This window comes from Aythya ferina (genome assembly GCF_964211825.1).
Source record: "Aythya ferina genome assembly, chromosome: 1".
NCBI lineage: Eukaryota > Metazoa > Chordata > Aves > Anseriformes > Anatidae > Aythya > Aythya ferina.
Window position 1 is genome coordinate 77,334,044 of NC_140296.1, and position 19,105 is coordinate 77,353,148.

Sequence of the window (19,105 nt, forward strand, 5' to 3'; positions counted from 1 at the left end):
TGCTGTGTTGCTATTGGACCCCTTCACCAACACAGGGGAAAAGGAAAACTAGATAATAGACCCTCTGAGCTTATATAAGCCCGGTATTTCCCAAGAGTAGTGTTCAAATTGCTAGATAACAGTAAAACACTATGAAGAAGGCGGGATGTTTTGAAGGTCACTTCTTGAGTCTTGTTTATTACACAAGGAAGAATACAGGAACCCTAAGGCTAGAAGAAAAGCAGAATAAAGGACAGTATTACTCTGTCCCAGAACTTGTGTAGCAACACTGTGGTAGCAAAGCTCAACACCAGACAATATGGGACGAGGCAGTGATTTTGTTCTGACCCAGAACTGCCTTTGCTTACACATATTCTCGTAACTGCCTTCTCACCAGCACCAGGGATCAGACAAAATTACTTTCTGTGACACAGGACAAGACATGCTGGCTAGCAGGCCTCGCCATGTCTCCAGGTTTCTCCATAGCCTGGTGACCATGTGCTGCTCTTGGATCCCGTAGACCAGATAGGGACAGTGAGGTGTTGTCCTGACCTACTTCCAGGTCACTAGCAGCCCTGCTCATTTGCTTATACATTTTTCTCTCCAGCTCATCCCACCCCCAACAATTCATGGCTTCAGCCCCTTCTCTTCTTTTGGGTCTCCCTTGTTTTCCTGGTCTGGGTGTGCTGAGAGGCTGGGTATGGCTGTGCTACCTGGCCTGCCAGTCTTGTTTCTATGGCCCCATACTGCTCCATCCTGCCTCCCCATCATTCCTTCTGGTGATCCCACATCCACATTACCCTCTATTCCATTGCATAAATGTTTCTAACTGCAAATCTTAGTCTCTCAAGGGTGGGAGTGCCTGAAGGTTCAGCAACTGATCTGTCAATAGCTGTCATGGGGAAAAAAGCACACATTATCCATTGTAAACAATCTTTCTTCCTTTTTATTTATTTTTTTTTATTAGAGGCATTGTTCCATTTACAGGGGAGTCTGCCATCTCCCCAGGTCCCACCACTCATTTACCACTGTCAGCTCACAGAATGATCAACAACGGGTTCTTCTAAAATAATTTTCACCCACAGAAAATTCCCAGTGGGATGAAGCTGCTATTTCAGAGCACTCCCTATTTTATTTTTTTTTAAACACACTGATCTTTTCACAGAGCACCTTAGTGCTATCATATGGGGACATTTTGGTTTTGGGGAAGATTTCAGAAGAACCTCCTTGCAGCTCTGAGCTCCTTCAGGGCTCCAATTTTCCTTGCTATAAGAACGCAGGCCACAGCTATATATTGAAGATACCACCCTGGTCAAGAGCAAATCTGGTAACCTTTAGCTACAGAAATAGCCTGTGGGTGTAACAAAGTGTTTTTTCATCATCTCACCCTTTTAAACCTTTTTTTTTTTTTTAGGAGAAAAGCCAGATTCCTCTTCTATATTCAACACTCAGTATCCCCAAAGTGATTGTATGATTCTTGTCCTCAAGTGAACAGTGTGTTTCTACTTCAGTAACCCCACTTGGCAGGCTACCACACACATTTATTATTTTCTGCATGAGAAAGTGCTTTTCAGTCCAAACCTTTTTCTTTCTTTCCTTCTCCAATTTTGTATGGAGACTTATCTACTTACCTCTGTCAGTTTGAAAATAGTAACTGGGGTGCAGGTGACATCTTTTTTCATTATCTAGGAGTTTTAAAACTCTAAAGGAAGCTTTTGATTTTCAGGTAGTCCTTTCTCAAAGTAGGCCAAATTTTCAGTTTTATAATCTCCAAACACAGACATCCCCACACTCCCCCAGGCCAGCCTTGGTACCTTGCCCAGTGTTGTGCATGACCATATGCACGTCCACCAGTGCCCTTTTCTCCTCCTTGGGCACGAGTGCGAAGTCCCCACAGGTTGGACACAGGTTGGAAAATGAAGACACCCACCAGAAAGAAATGGTGATCTGAGGTGTCCTACTTGTTTAACAAAAACATTGTTTAATATTGTTCAGTTTTATGTAGAAGTTTAAACAGTCATCGGAAGAGGGTCCAGAGTCTGGTAACCATGTGGCTGGCAATGCTACTCTCGCCTGCTCTGACACGCTTTTCCTCTCCTTCCTAAATGTAGTCCTGGATATAAGTGGATAATGACAGCTCTGCTCTTCCTTTCTGCCTCTGTGCCCCTAAAAGTCCAGTGGCTAACACATCTGCTTACTCAGAAGGAGTAAGAGGATTAAAATCTGTCTTTTGCGAGGAAGATTTTGTTTGACCATTTCCCAGTGCTGCTTGGGATTCAGCACAAATTCACTTCTGTACTTCTAAAATGCCCAGGCCAGATGCTTTCATGAATTCCCTATTCATTTTGCATTGGCTGAACTAATTAATTAACTGGTCCAGTACATGAATACTTTCAGATCAGCTGGAAACTGAGTTTCCAGTGAATAAACAGATCCCATTTTAAAACAAACAAACAACAAAACAAGCAATTCCAGACCTGGCAGCGTCTCTTCCACACATTCAAAAAAACCCAAAACCCTGGGGTTTGTACAGCATCCAGAAGAGCTAAGCATGAAGTCCCTGTCTCCTGGCTTCAATACCCCAGGCCCATGAGAGGAGCAAGGCTTCCACCAGCACCCCCAAGCCCAGCTTCACCCGGCAGCCCAGGGAAGAGCACAACATCACCGAGGCCTCCAGGTGGGCTTCACTTCCCCCAGGAGCTGTGAAGGTGTGCTAAGCCTCTTGCCTTCCCTGTCTGTAATTACTTGCTGGTGTTAGGCAATGGCTTTATTACTGCTGCCAGGATCATCATCTGGCTTCTGTTTTACCAGGCCCTTTGAGTGTGATTCATTCAGCCAGATCTGGAGGGCTACTGTAAAGTGGTCTCTATTTGAGCAACTTATTTAGCCTTCCTTTGTAGGCTATAGAAAGAAATGGGCTCTTCTAGCAACCATCCCTTCAAAATGGATTATCCTTCAAAGAAAGATCCAAGGAAGCCGTATGGCTCGTGGCACAGAAATACCTGTCTCTCTACACTGAATGAAAAGGGAACCGATGAGGGACTTGTCCAGATCATCTCTGGAGAGGCTTTAAACTTCAGAAAAATTAGATGAATGCTATTCTCAGAGACAGCGCATTTTATGACCGAGCACTCTGGGTGTCTACATGCCTTGAATAGCTCTGCGGTCTCTACAGCACTGTCTGGATGCTGAGATGGCTTCCCCTAAAGCAACTGTAGCACAGCAGTAGTTCATTTTTCTCAGTGATGTGAAAGAGCTTACTGATGTCAAGATACTCTTGAATGCAACTAAGAACCATTTCCACTGCTTTGCAGATCTCTGAGGTTATGGCATCGCACAATGAAGTTACTCTTTTTTTTTTTTTTTTTTTGGAAATGAATTCAAACAAAAAGGAAAAAAAAAATAAGAGAGAGAGACAGAGAGAGCATGGTGAGACTTATGTCCTGTGTAATTCTGAGAAGAGGAAGAAGTTCCTGACCCTCCAGTATACCAGCACGAGCACAGAATAAGATGGTGCTTCAGAAAGGCTGGAATTGGAGTTTTTGACCTCAGCTGTTTCCTGTGAAACAACAAAAACAGGGGGGAAGTGGGGGAAACAGACCATACAACTATACATTCTAGCCCATTTTACTGTGTCACTTCAATAGCACAAGAGTTTTAAGTGGTATTAAACTGTGCCATGTTAGCAGACTGGTCTTCTGATGTAGACAGCAGAGCTATTGAGAGATTTCAAGCACCCAAGACAGCAGTTGAGTTTGTGTAAGTTTATAACACAAAGCCTCTCTCAAGTGCTTAGTCAGGCTCTTGCCTACAAATCTAAGCAGCAAGCTTTGCAGTTTCATGAGTAATTTAAACATGGCTAACTGAAGGCTGCTGCCAGAGGGGACAGCCAGTCCCATCCTCCTTCTTAACCATCTCTGAACCTGTCTGTCCCTTCCCTTATGCCTATCACTTGTGAAAGCCACTGAGCTACCTGAATTTAATCTCTACATTGTACAGAGCAATTTTCAGTCAGAGCAACAAGCCCTGGGATTCCTCCCACAACTTCAAGAGCTGGTATAAAGAGAGGGGAGGGATGGGGAAGGAGAAGGTGCAACTTTCTGACCAACAGCAGAATATGGTCTTGGTCACATCGCATTTCCAAAGACAGAAGCAAAAGTAAAATACTATTCTAAATCTGCTCTTTTCATTTTTCCCCAGGTTCAGAGGATCCCCACCACATTTGGGTTGTATCTAGAGGTTCATTGATTGCTCCCATTTTGTTGTATCCACAATGGAAGAGAGAAGAGGAACCCCTGCACTGCTGGCAGCCCATGCTCACACCATCCACGTCTCACTTCTCTGGGAGGCGGTAATGCAGACTGCTGTGTAAAGAGGGATTTTTAAGTCCTAAGCATGAACCAGTGTAGTGTAGTAAAAAGCAAAGGGAAAGAGCTGAACTGCAGGAGTTTGCCCTGAGGCCTTGTGGCTTCTGGAGACCTTCTCTAGTGTGCTGTCTGCTGAAGCAGAAACCCATGACACGTTTGCTATGGAAAGAATCCTGCTCCTGAGGGAAACAGTCTGAGAAAAGGCTTTGATATCTCCATGCTATGGACTTTCTTCATAAGATGAATATTATAAATATACAACAGAGGAAGAAAAATGTTGCACGGTTCTAAAATGGGATAGTACACACAGACGTGTTGGCTGACATACATGTAAAGCTAGAAGTAATGATTCAGGGCTACATAAACCTCTTTTGAAGTACAAGACAGACATCAAAATCAATCACGTCACCAATTTCAGCTTGGAATGACAAATGTCTAACTCCTTAGCAGAGTGTCCTTGCTAATATCACATCACCCAAAACAACTGCTCATCCTCCCAGATTACCCAAACATTCATTGCTTTGCCCTCCCATCACTTTGGCTTTCTTTCTCTAGCTGAAGACACCATCACTGAGGTGGACATGACCACCAGGCACATACCATGAACAGGGAATGAACAGGTTGTGGTGGGAGTTCAGAAGCAGTAGGGGGGCCCAGGTGGGAGCTGAGCTGGGGAGGTGGCAGGTCCTCTGACGAACACGTGCCTTCCTTCTGCCATGATGTGGGCATCTCACTTTGTCTCACAGCACCACTGACCATGAGCCCTTTCTTCCAAGTGAATCAAAGAGAAACTTGTCTAAAGTGAGTCCCTAAATAGCTAAAATATTTGGTGATAAATCATTGGAGCACTGAATTAGACATTTATACCTTGGACTATGGATGTTCTTTGTCCTAAAACTGGCCAATAACCTCTGATCACTGGTCAGTGGTTTTCTACTTTGACTTGTTTTTTATCAAATAAAAAATAGTGATTTTAAAGAAACTCCGTGTTTTGCAAAGGTTAGATTTACTGTGCAATATAGACTTCATTACCAACTATTCTGCATTCAGAGTGTTGATGTGTGTTTACATAGCATGGCAGCCTTCTGACAGAAACTATACTGAGGTTCTCTCCAGTCTCTCTGTCCTACACGGTGGCAATAAAAATCTTATTTCAGACTCTAACACTCCCCCAGCCTTTGGTCCTGCTAACAGAGAGGGACTTACCCTGTCCACATAAGCTCCAAACTTTGGTACCTAGGACCACTATTTTCCATGTCTATCTATTTGTCTTCCAGCAGTTCCAGCTGCTTCCTGTTATAGTAAACATTTCCTTCACAAGAAGTTTCAAACACCTGTTTTTGTTTGTTTTGTTCTTTGACATTTTTGGGGTTGGAAGACCAGGAGTCGAAGGAGAGAGATGCATACCTGCCAGATAATTTGATATGCTTTTCAAAATTTTTTTTATTTTTATTTTTTCCTCCTCTAAGTATTTTACTAAGTTTAATAGTTTTCCAAATTTCTAGCTAAATCAAAAAAAGCTTTTGGTCTAGCCCAGCTCTACCCCTTGCATATTGTAGCAAAGTGTAAACTTCCCCCAAAGCTATCAAAATTTAGGAAACCAGACTAAACTTACTGTTGTAACAGTGAAGTGTTAGATCTTATGTATGTATCTAAGAGGTACAACTTAAAGCTACTTAATACCTATCTTGCTTACGATAATTTTGCTCTGTCCTGTTCAAATGAAAATAGCAGAGAGAAATGATTCAGTCCTGGACAATGTTATTTTTAATTCATCAGGATTTATTCTATATGTTTTCTTCCAAGCAATTGTATATTGAAATGTGTGCAGACACATTGTCCTCTGAGTGTGTTTTTTTTGTGTGTTTTTTTTTTTTTTTTTTTCCATTTTTGCATAAACACCATATTCATGGTAATATACACATATATACACATATATACAGAGAGAGGTACTGGCGAAAAGGATTCTCTTTATCAGGCTAAGTAGTTGTTAGACATCTTTCACTAAAAATGTTAGAAATGTACAGATATTTCTATATTTAGAAAAGGACTTAAAATGAGGAGACAGTTGTCTAGTGAACAGAGCATCTTCTGCAGCAGGATTTCTATCATGCCTGTTTTTTAGGACTGCTACAGACTTTGCTATAGCAAATCTGCATCAAGCCTGGGATGATACTGAAGCAAGATCAAATAAAGATTGCTTGTGAGAGCTCTTTTTTAATCCTTTCTTATATTCCAGTATCTTTTATATTTAGGTGAGTTTGGTTTTGTTTGTTTTTCTTTTCATAATAAATTGACGGTTGCTGCAACATGCTACATGCAAGAATCTTTTGTATCAAGTCTAGTATCAAGGGACAGAATTGAAATTTATTCTAAATGCAATATTGATAAAAAGAGCTGGCCAACCTGACAGTGTTCAACAGCCAAAGGCCAAATACTGTCCTTTTCTACTTGGGTTGGTACTTTTATCTTATTACTTTACTTGGCAAATTGGAGATAAGCAGGCTCCTTTTATGATGGCTTTTAAGCCTTAGACACAAGCAAAACCTGGGATCTTGTATATTTAAGTCATATCTAAAAGTGGTCTTTAGGGCCCTAAGCCTCTTAGATGTTTTTAACAGAGATACTCAGGAACATGATAAAAACACATCAATTTTTACATAAACCTTACTAAAAAAAAAAAAAAAAAAAAAAAAAAAAGAGAGAGAGCAAAAATATGCTCATTGTTTTGCTTAGCCTTTTATTCCATCATTATGGCACAAGATAGAACTTAAACACAACATCACTGAATAAGTTTTCAACTTCATTAAAATTTTATAAAATGTTTTATAAAATTCTTTTGATATGATACTTTCCCTTATCAAGTGATAACATAATTTTCTCTACAATACTGAAGTACATTGCCACCTGCTGGCCACAAACGTTTTTGCAATTTAAAAACACCAGAAGGCGTATAAAACATCAATATTTAACAATGCAGCATACAGTTATTGAAGTACTATTGACCCAGGCTTTGGCACAATATTTATAGAAACACAGCTGTGAACTTCTCCAAATGGCATGTTCATTTCCGAAATTCTGTGACTCCCTTTTGCTAGCATCTCTGTCTTTATTTTTCTTTTCACTTTGTCTAACTTACTTAATGCTGAAGCTTTGCTATTTTAAAGGAAAAGCCATATTCTTTCTCAGTCATTACACACCTCAATTTATCGGGTTTGGTTTTCTAAAATTTGGATTCCAGTTTATTGTTTTAGAACAATACATAAAATGATACATTTATAAATATATATATTATATCCTGTATACATAACATTGTTTTTCCTCTAGAATGGGAGGGCAGACCTTTGCACTACATCTTTAGTTGGTTTATGCATGGCCTTGCTCTTGATTTTCTGAACTGCTTCCTACCAGAATCTAAAAAAAAATATTTTTACAATCTAACTTGTATCAAATTTTAATTTTGTTTGAAAATATATTTATAAGAAAAATAAAAAATAAAAAGGTATTCCCCTCCCCCCCTCGCTCACTATTACCTTTATAAAATATATGGCTTTTCATGTTCCTCTCTTAGTGTTTTTCAATAGGCAGTGAAATGAAGGACAACTTCCCCCCTTAACATTTTTTTTTATATATAAGCACAGAAACCAGCTTGTGCACTTTCTATAGAATTCCAATGCATATCACGGTAATGTAAGTGCAGTGATTTAAAAAAAAGCAGTCATGACTGATTGACATCTGTATACGAAAACATAATATATGATTATCATACAATACCCATTACAGAATATACAATCATCAAAACTGCAGATATATAAATACATTTTTAGCCACATTGAAGCAACAGTTTTATCTTATACACAGTGTATGCATACAGAGTTATTAGACTAAAATTTTCATCTTTTTTTCTCAAAAGCTTGCTGAAAAACAGGAACATACTGTATTTGTAAATGGATTGCTTGACAGTGCTGTTAAGAAATTAAAGTGAACAAGGTTTAAAAAAATTATATGTAACTTAGTTGGTAGAAAACACACGAGCCCCCAGTTTTCCAACATGACTGTTGTTTTCCTATGAGAGGGAGGCAGAGTTATAGGTGGCAGTTCTGTCGAGTTTGATCATACAAGGGTTTCTGGGAGGGCATCAGGGTTATCAGCTGATAAAAGCTCCCAAATTTGCCATCTCTCTCTTTGCCAATCGTGCCAGTCTGGCTCTGAAACATTTTTACTGTTCTGATTGTGAGCTGCCGTCGAATAGATATTACCCACTTGAGTGTGCGGGGCCGATCGCTCCTGCCTGGAGATGGCCTGCTCAGGGGCTTTGGCTGCTGGTCCTCCAGCTGCTCTGGTCCCTGAACTTTTTTCCTGTCGTTGAAGTCTCCACAACGAGTGCAACGTTGAAGAAACGCCTGATCGCTGAGACAACACAGAGCTTGTTTTTGCTGGGCCAGGGTACGGGGGAGGTGGCCTCTCTTTTCTGTAGGAGGGCTTGGCCGTGCTCTGAGAACAACCTGCGTGTAAGTCATACTCAGTGAGGTCCTCCACACTGCTTAAAGTCAAGTGCCGCTCCGACTTTGAACGTGACTGGTCCAAACTCCTACCGCTGGCTTCAATATGTGGGTTACTGCACACCCGAGACACTGCAGGATGGAGCTGACACTCGGGAATGGCAGCAGTTGTCTGACTCCTTCGCATGACTTGTCTGCTGCTGTCCAATTCGGAGGAGCTGCCTTGCCATCGAGGAGAATATATGGATAGGTTCCCCTGGGAAAGAGAGCACTGTCCAGGTCGCAGCAAGCTACTTTCATAAATGTTTCCATAAGAACCTGGGGTCCAGAGTAAGAAAGACAATGTCAGTCTGCACAGTCCTTTACATGACATTTTACAAGTTTCTGCTTTTTCCCTGTGTAATACCACAGAAGAATGATAGGGGCTTTTATCATTAGGCTACACAATTAAAAGTTTATCAGCCCCCTCCCCCACTGGCTGAACCTTTGAACCTGGGGACATAGAGCAACAGCCTTGCATTTTTCAGGCTACCAGATGGAGGGTAGAGCTAGGCTCTTTTCAGTGGTGCCCGGTGCCAGGACAAGAGGTGCTGGGCACAAACTGGAGCACAGGAGGCTCCCTCTGAGCACCAGGCAGCACTTCTGTGCTGTGTGGGTGATGGAGCACTGGCACAGGCTGCCCGTGAGGCTGTGGAGACTCCTTCCCTAGAGACACTCAAAAGCCACTTGGACATAGGCCTGGGCAACCCAGCCTGTCTGGCCCTCCTTGGGCAGGGCTTGGATCAGATGAGTTCCTGAGGTTCCTTCCAACCTCAGCCATTCTGTTATCGTGTGAACCTCTAATGTTTCTGATCTAAACTGTGTCTATTGCATTTCTGGGTGACTCAAGGACTTTGCTCTAACATAAAGCCTTACAGCACACAGCATCTTTCGATGCAGAAAGTGTTTCAGTCTTACAGTTTCTTTGTGAGGTGGGTGCAGATTGCAGGAAAAACAAAAGGCAGAACGGGTCAATAACTTGTCAAGACCATGCTATTCCCAGGCAGAGCCAGAGCTTCCAGCCTCACAGGCTGTGCTTATGCCACTACTGCAGCTACTTTCAAGTCTCCACCAGGTGTCCAGCTTCTAGTGAGTTTTAGAACTACATAAAACTGTTTTCTGAAGTAATTTGAAGATGACTCTTTAAATTATCTTCTAGCAGCTTGAAATACTTTCACATTTGTAAAATCATTGTGCTTCTCTGTATTTTATTGAACAACCCTTTAAAAGTCCAAGATCTGGTAAGTGGCTTATGTACAAATTTAACTCTCAGCAACATGAGTTCTCCTATTTGTTTCACTGTGATTTCTCAAAACATGGAACATTTATGCTTTTATTAGCTTTGTGTTTAAAACTTCTGAGAAATTTCTGACCTGTAATTCCTGTATCTTTGCAGCCACTTTTCAGTGTTGAGTGCCAGGTGCCCCAGATATCAAAATGATCTTCTGAAACATCTGAATAGGAAGAAGAGCAGGAAGAAGATGGTGAATCAGTACTTTTAAAACCATTATTTAAAAACACATAAATAGAATATTAAGTTGAATTGACATAAAATTTTATGTAAAATATCAGAGTTGATAACATATGCAACTGGCTTACTAACACAAACAGAACAAATGTATTGTCTGCAATTACTTGCTGTTTCAGGCTCAGATCGTGTAATGAATTTAGTGCACTGTCTTATGGATAGGACATCTGAGCTTGCTGAGAGAGTGAAATTTCCATTGTCTTCTGCCTTAATGAAGTTGTAGAATCACAGAATGGTTTGGGTTGGAAGGGACCTTAAAGATCACCTAATTTGACCCCCCCTGCCATGAGCAGGGACACCTCCCAGTAGATCAGGTTGCCCAGGGCCTCATTCAACCTGACCTTGAACACCTCCAGGGATGGGTCATCCACAGCTTCTCCGGGCAACTAACCTGTTCTGGTGCCTCACCACTCTCTGAGTAAACAATTTTTTCTTAATATCTAATCTAAAACTATCCTCTTTTAGTTTTAAGCCATTACTCCTTGTCCTATCTGTACACTCTGTGACAAAGAGTTCCTCCTCAGCTTTCCTGTAGCCACCTTTAGGTACTGGAAGGCTGCTATAAGGTCTCCCTGGAGCCTTCTCTTCTCCAGGCTGAACAGCCCAATTCCCTCAGCCTGTCTTCATAGGAGAGGTGCCCCAGCCCTCTGATCATTCTCATGGACCTCCTATGGACTCATTCTAATATATCCATGTCCTTCCTGTGTTGGGGGACCCAGAGCTGAATGCAACACTTCAGATGGGGTTTCAAAAGAGTAGAGTAGAGGGGGAGAACCGCCTCCCTCGACCTGCTGGCCATGCTTCTTTTGATGTAGCCCATGATATGGTTGGCTTTCTGGGCTGCAAAAGTGCATTGCTGGTTCGTGTTTAGTTTCTCATCAAACAACAGCCCCAAGTCCTCCTCCTCAGGGCTGTTCTCAGTGCATTCTCTGCCCAGTCTGTATTTGTGTGAATGGGAGATTTGTACAAAACAGGAAGGTTTGGTCAAGAAAAGTTAGTTCATGTACTTTTTTAAGGAAAAGAATGCTCCCTCAAACAGCCCCACCAGCCACTGTAAGGCATGCTCTAGCAACCTGCATCTTGGGTCTTACAAGAAAGTGCTGTCACATAACAGAGATTTAATCAAATGCACATGTCACTTGTGCTGGATTCTAACCATTTTGTGCCATTTTTGGATTTCATCTGGCAGAAAAGAAATTTCCTAATTCATCATGGTCAACTTTGTGATGCATATTACAGTCCAAAAGATGGTTAATACGATAAAGTTTCATGTGATTTCCTGTTGATAACTAACTAGAAACCTAACCACATTTTGAAGCCTATTCAGAGATTTAGATGCTGAATACATCTAAATAATACCCAGTGGCATTTATAAAGTATACAATTGAGATAATAGTCTAAATCCCATTAATTCCAAAAGGGAGTTTAATGACCTAACCACTGCTTCTGAAACCAAATGTTTTTTAAAATGCCACCAAACAGTTATCTGTACCACTAAGCACTGAAATTCCTTAAAGTTTGGCTTATTACACATGTATTTCATGAAAGTAGTTATTAATATTGTTTTACATTTTAAAATGAAAATCATCTGAGAGTGCAGGTGAGCCATCAGCTTTAACAACAGTTCTTTACAGAAGAAATCATTCAGGTGTGCACTCCCTAGACATGTATGGAAATTATGGATCCCTCCTCTAGTATTGCTAGATGTGTTATTGGTAACAGATGTAAAGCTGTGCAGCTCAGCTATGTTCTACGATGCAATGGAGCTCAGGTCGTTCTTTTCAATTGGAGAAAATTTACAGCATGATGTCTTAAACTCAGATTTTTCCAAAGTCTAGAGCATAAGCTTGTAGGTATTACAGTCCTGCCAAGCAGCACTAGAAAAAAAGTCTTTACAAGGCTGAAGAGCAGGACATACAGAGTTCTGCTTTACTAAACACAAGCTCCAAGTTTTGACAAATGCCACACTAGGAGCATCCCTAGCAGCTGTCTAAGCTAAAGAGGAGGACTGAGCAAACACTTAAAGCTCAACAGGAAAAAAAAATTTAAAAAAATCATTTCTTGTGAGATTGTTACACTACAATAACCTCAAGTCTTGATAGCTGACAATATAGAGCAGACGCTTTACAGATACTTCAGAAGCCTATGTTGGTCACTTAGAAAGTGGAACAGGAGCAGGATATACCTTTTCCAGCCTGTGATGCAGAAGAATTCTCCTTTGTCTTAGGCTGCAAATGACCAACCAGGGTGTACTGTTCAGGCACCCTGTACAGCTTATCTGGACTGCGGGCAACTTCTTCTTGCGTTGCCATCAGTGAGCGTTCAGAAAGTACTGGGGAGTTGTTGTCATACGGGGAGACATCTCCGCTCGAAGCTTTGTTGGAGTCTGTGGAAGAGTGTCTTTCTCCTGTGGAGTAGGAACCTTCTGACCGCAGCATCTCAGGACTTCTGGGAAATATTGTTAAACAAACTACTGTTAATGAAAAATGCTTTATTTTCACAGCTACAGGTGCAGTTTGACATCATACAGATAAAATTAAATGCAAAAGTATGATCACAGGTGCTGAAATGAAAACACTTCAGAAGCAGTATAGAGGTGAATTTTCCATGAGTAAAACTTCTGCCATGAAGTGGCCAGCAGAGGCCACTAAAAATCAAAAGATGTTGCTATCATGAAAAAAACAACGAAAACCACACAATCATACACTTCACCACAGGAAATTAAACAGTGAATCAATTCCTTATGTTACCTTGACAATTCTGCTTGTTGCAACAATAAATCTGAGGGCATGATGGGGAAGATTAGTTTGATGATAAGCAGGATGCTAAAATCACTTCTTCCATTCTAAAGTAATACACAGCCACTGAAATCAAATACTTAGCTCATCTCTAACACTGTGAGAAGGATCCTCCTCTAGAGGCACCAGAAGGTAAATATTCTACAAAGTACTACCAGATATATCTATCGTATTTCTGATGGAGGCAGCAAACAATTGGCTCTGGCAATAACTTCTAGAACTTCTTTCACCATTTCAGCATAGACTGCATTTAATTTCAACCAAAAAAAGAAAAAAAGAAAAAAGTACACGAAACACCCACCAAAACGTACATCCCAGGCTCAGAAAGAAACCCCTCTTTTTTGAAAGTGTGTTGGGGACACTGAGGGAGATTTCTTGAACTGTTACTGTTTATTATGTAGACGAGGCAATCTGTAAGCTATGGAACCTCCCAAAGCATATGTAGCATATGTAGAAATACTCTGTAAACAAACATACTTTTTTTTCTTTTTTTTTTTTTTCCCCTGTTGTATGCCCATAATTTATATTTTTATTATTCCTTTTTTTTTTTAATTTCTCTGAACCTTGATCTTTGTTTCTTAGATGCTTATCTTATGCTTGCTGTTCTCTTGAACAAAACACTTTTTATCAGTGACCTCACATTAATATCTGGTCTGATTGCATGTGTTAATACAGAGGGTCTTTCTTGTATACTGAAAACGGCCAGCCCTTCTCAGAGTCAAATCCAAAGACAGCTTGAACTCAGTGAGCAGCCAAAGCACATTATTTGTTATGGAACAATAACCCTCTTTCCAGACAAATGAAGTAAAACTGAGGAAGGAAAATAAAGAAAACACAGTGGTAAGACAGGCTAGCCACAGCAGACTAAAGATTAATACACAGATACTGACAAAACTTAATACCACTTTGAAGCAGTGTTTTTTTTTTTCCCCTTATTGACTTACAAGTGCTGTGTCCCAAAACATAAAATATATACACTCAACATCATGATTATTCTGTTCTGTTTTTCAATATATTTTTTTTTCCCCTTCAGTGTAAAAGGAACCATAAAACATTAGGATTGAATTAATAATGTTGTCTCCTAGTTATCTCCCAGCAAGAAAACCACCACTGAACTGATCCTGAACCGTAACTGGGGCCAACTCACAAAACCAGAGTTGCCATTTAGCTAAGCAGCACTGTCCCAGGCACTGTCCCCTGGGAACAGCATGGCTGGCATGGTAATGTTGGAGAGTCATTAAAACTAATTGTAAATCATGCCTCAGTTATGTAACTTCCCATCTCAGCTTCCCAGATGAAGACGAGCACAGGGTGAATTAATCTACAGTCACAAACTGAAGCCACAGTATTTAAACTGGATTTTAAATTTGTAAAATGTTATAACAAACTAAAACACTTCTTTCTTTCTTTCTTTTTCCCTTTTCCTTAAGTTCTTAAAAAACAAAACAAAACAAAACAAAACCACACAACCAAAACCAACAAAACCAACACAACAACAAAACACTTAAGCAGTGAGTGTGAGGTAAAATGACATGCATTTAAGCAATGTCTCAAGGAATTTTAAGAGAGTCAGAAAGATCTGAGAGGAAAGGGGAAAACTGTTGGTATCTGCAGATTTCCTGTGACCAAAAGTCTTTCTTTCCAGCTTTCTAGACTGAGTGTGATCTAAACCTCATCCTATTACCATACAGATTTGCTTAACACTTACACTGGCACCAGTGAGGCTTATCTCATGTAAATCTTTACAGGACCAGAACCTAACTATGTTGCACAGGGCAAAGGAGGTATTGGACCATTTAGCCATGGCAAGGTAACACAAGGAAGGAGGGGAAAGAAATGCAAATGAAAGAATGTGGGAACAAAAACTTGATCTTTGTGAAACACTGATTAAATGTCTTACCTTGAATGATCTCTTATAGTCTAGCTTGTCTCAAGACAGAGCTCCTGATAAAAATTTACTTAAATGGAAACTGTCAAGTTTTTGGAAACGTCCGAACATTCAAGTTTCTAACCTCATTTACTATTTCTGCTAGTAAACCCATGCAATTATTTACATCTAATATAATTTTCAAATTTCTTTAGAAAAAAAGTCTTAAAGAAAATTCCTGTAGACTCTGCTAATCTTACTCTAAGAAACCATCAAAATGGATTAAATACTATACAGCTGGAAATTGATCTCATACATTTGCTTTACATACATAACCTTAAGATGATATTTAGGAACAAAAGTCTTTGGCTTGCAGCTTTCCAAATAAAACATAAATCTCCATATGTTCCTTAAAACAAAAATTTTGCATCTGATTTGTTTACAGTTTCAGTTAATTATCAAAGAGATATTAATTAGTCTTCTCCTAGATAATTGTGAGACTGTCTACCTATATGTTGGGGAAAAAATAAATATAGAGGCAAATGTAAATACTGCTTAGGATACATACCTATATGCAGCCTATGAATAAGGGCAGATTATGAGTCCCATTAAGAATAATAGAAAATTGTGTGTTACTAAAGGTGAGAAATGGGAAGGCAAGTGAAATATTTTCTACAGGTTTTGAACTACATTATGGAAAAGATTTAATAAGTGGTTAGGTGCATGCATCTGACTAAAAGGTTTGAAAGCTGCAGAAAGAACTTACACAGCACTGGTTCAAAACTACTATTTCAGATTCCAAAACAAAAATTGACTATGCTGTTAAGGAGTTTTTAACTGGCATCCTTCTGAATTTGTCATCCACCAGAGTCTACAAGCATGGGTGACTTGCAAAAATGTTAATAACAATAATTACTTCTACTGAGGACATTCCTACTTTTCCATTGGCATCAAGGCCATCAAAACCAGAAATCCCATTTTAGTTTTGGCAGAAATACTTTTCTGCTACAACTTAAAGTTTCTGAGAAGAAAAACAATTATTTCTTATAAGAGGCAAATCATACACAGTTTGATGGCTTGGCAGCATGAAGTAGCAATTTCCATATATATTGGAAGTGCCACCAACAAAACAGATTATTGCAGGATTATGATGTGGTTGCTACTGTAACAGGATAGAGTACTCAATGATTCAGGAAGCCTCTGTGTTTAAACATACTGGAAAATTAAAAACTATTATAGAAACTAGTATGGAAATTTAAAAAAAAATAATAATATGAAAATTAAAAACTACTGTATGGCCTCATCTTGGGTGCCACAAGTTTGGGTGAGCAACCCAAACCTATCGTTGCTATAAAAAGCACTCGAAAATTGCACAAATTTAAAACACATTTACTCTAAAACTACTCTGTATCACTCTGTACCTAAAATAACTCTAAAACACATTTATTCTATCTATTAACCATGATAAGCAATAAATAGTCATAAGAAACATTTTATTTTTGTGTTAGTTTAAAGATGCTTCATCTTACAGCTGGAAACTTCAAATTCCATTGTCATCAAGCCAACATACAAAAACATTGGGAAAGTCATCCACAAAAGCAGACTTCATAATTGCAGCCACTGGTAATTAGTGCTTTACCACGACCAACTTCCATAAACTCCCTGACACATCAATTCATGATGCTCAACTCTTAAGAGAACTGAAATATGAGGAACAACTGATTTGTCCTCCTTTGAGGAGGAAAAGAGATTGTTTTCTATTAGATTAGAACCAAGAAAGCATTTGCAGTAACATCAAAAGCAGAGATGCAAGGGCATTTGCAGAAGCAGGACCTTCAGTGCAAGAAATATAACATTAAAGTCTTGAAATTGATTCCACACACTGTGTTATGCAGCCAACCAGCTTTTATGATGAAGATTCTCTCAAGAATATCTAAAGTTTTCTGTTCCATGGGTCCAAATTTGGAATGTGCTCTTGAGTATATAGTCAAGGAAATTTCAGGAGTTGTACGGACATATTTTGGAAGCTCATTGTTATGAAATCAAGACAAATATCTCCTTGTTTTCTGCTTTCTCACACTTCCTACAGGAAAAATAACTAGCAAATATGTATCCTCAAAACTGATATTACATCCTGAAAAAGATTAATCTCTTAAGAGCATCACACTTCAAGCGATAACACTAAGCAACATTCACTCTAATAGCCTGGAATATCTTAACCAAGAAGTTGCAATCACAGTGAAAACATATTTCATTAACATTAAGAATAAATAGCTTACATGATACCAGAGTAGAAGACAAATGAGAGATAGCAAGCTTTTCCTATCTCATGCCTCATCTGCCAATTACTGAAAACACAATAAATTGGTACTAGTGTAGCCATAATGCTCCTATTTGGTTTAGTAACCTTTTCTTACAAAACCCTTTTGTCAGTTGTGACCAGCTTTGCACAAAAGATCTATTTTCTCCTGTAGGTGTGCATATTGACTGAAAAGTAAGGAAGCTAATGGAAAGGTCAATTAACTTAAAGGAAACTGGATCTAACAATAACCTGTTTTATCCACAATGATTTGTGATGTAAATTTATGCTCAATTAGCTTGTGAATCCACGTGAGATACAATTTTATGTCTTTCTATTACAGACAGTGAAATCCATCATTAATTTTTTTATAGGCTTGTGTCACAAATATGATCATTTCAAACTAAGAGCTTAAAGAAAAGTCTCTAGAGAGTACCATATTATTACCATATGTGACATGATTTTCAGTGCCTCTCCTAACTGTTGCCTTAGACCATGGCAAGTGTGAAACAAGTGTAAAAGACAATTAATAACTAATTATCTGGCATTTCTTGTGAATCAAATATATACATGGTTAGTTGATGTCAGTCAGACAAACTAACTGAAATTATTTCTTAACTGTAGTACACTAAGGAAACACACACAGACAATTATCACAGATCAGATGATATGTGATAATTTGCTACTGCATGTTATGTATTCATGTGGCTAAACTAACATCCTTCACAACACAATATATTCTGCATGTTATAAAGAAGCCTTTTTCCCTCATGTATTAATTGTACTATTTCTTTCAATACATTCTCCTTCAAAGCTAAGCACACTATTACCTCCAACAGTACAATGTTCAGAGGGAGAGAAAAAAAAAATCATAGCTGACTGTACAAATTCAATTTTAACTATATTCTGAATGCACTAGGCACTTTCCACACACACACACACAGGAAGACAAAGCTCAATCTGTCCCAGAGAGCTTAGAGTCTAGGAAACCTCTTAAAAGTTACTTAAAACAAGCTGGTCAAATTTTGTAATTTTAGGGTCTGGCATATTGGGATTCACTAGAATAAAGGCAATGAATGTGTGTCCCTTGAGAAAGCCAGGAGTCCTGTTAATCCAAATGTACAAAGTCACAGCATTAAGGCACACGGGTGTAGGCATACATAAACCATACACAAAGTTAGAAGATGTTATGTAACATAACTGCAACATAATCATAGTGACTGGTATGATTTTTTTCTCTTCATGTTTCACAAAGCATACAATTAAATCATACTCAAAGAGTTTCCATACATCCACTGCTGCAGCAGTTGACTTGTTTACAATGCCCTACCTAGGTCACAAGTGTATACAATAGGAAAAGAACAACAAACTGGCCAAACGGCTAGCCATGACCGTGTTAAGGCACTCTAGGGTGTGTTTCAAGGATACCGTAATACAAGCCTCCTGTTACTGAAGACTACAACAAACCCAAGACATGAACCAGCTGATTACTAGTATACATCCTGTCAGTTAATAGTGTCAGTTAATAGTTAAAAATGCAATCTTTGCTTTGAATCGTGAAACAAGGTTTGTCTTTAGAAAACATTGTACAAGAGTCATAATTTCTTTGGCAGAGTCTGTTTAATGGGGAAGATATTTCTACTCCACTGTAGACAGTGCATAAAAGCTGTGGAAAACTACAACCTTTTGAATGCTTCCAGTGGGAGATAGAAATTCCCAGCAGAAA

At 39.3% G+C, this 19,105-nt stretch overlaps 1 protein-coding gene across 7 annotated transcripts in view; it reads right to left on the minus strand.

Annotated features, from left to right (window-relative positions):
• Positions 1-7,069: 7,069 nt before the first annotated feature.
• The window catches only part of ARHGAP6 (Rho GTPase activating protein 6), a 312,132-nt gene continuing 300,096 nt past the window's right edge, over positions 7,070-19,105 (minus strand). For 6 of the 7 annotated variants that reach the window (XM_084507616.1, XM_084507620.1, XM_084507619.1 and 3 more), the window contains 3 exons: positions 12,601-12,863; positions 10,261-10,341; positions 7,070-9,166 (listed from right to left, as the gene is read on the minus strand). In XM_084507616.1, the coding sequence (XP_084363742.1) occupies positions 8,460-9,166; positions 10,261-10,341; positions 12,601-12,863 (1,051 nt within the window). In that variant the 3' untranslated portion in view covers positions 7,070-8,459. The remainder of the gene's footprint in view (positions 9,167-10,260; positions 10,342-12,600; positions 12,864-19,105) is intronic. The other variant, XM_084507617.1, reaches the window with a different exon arrangement.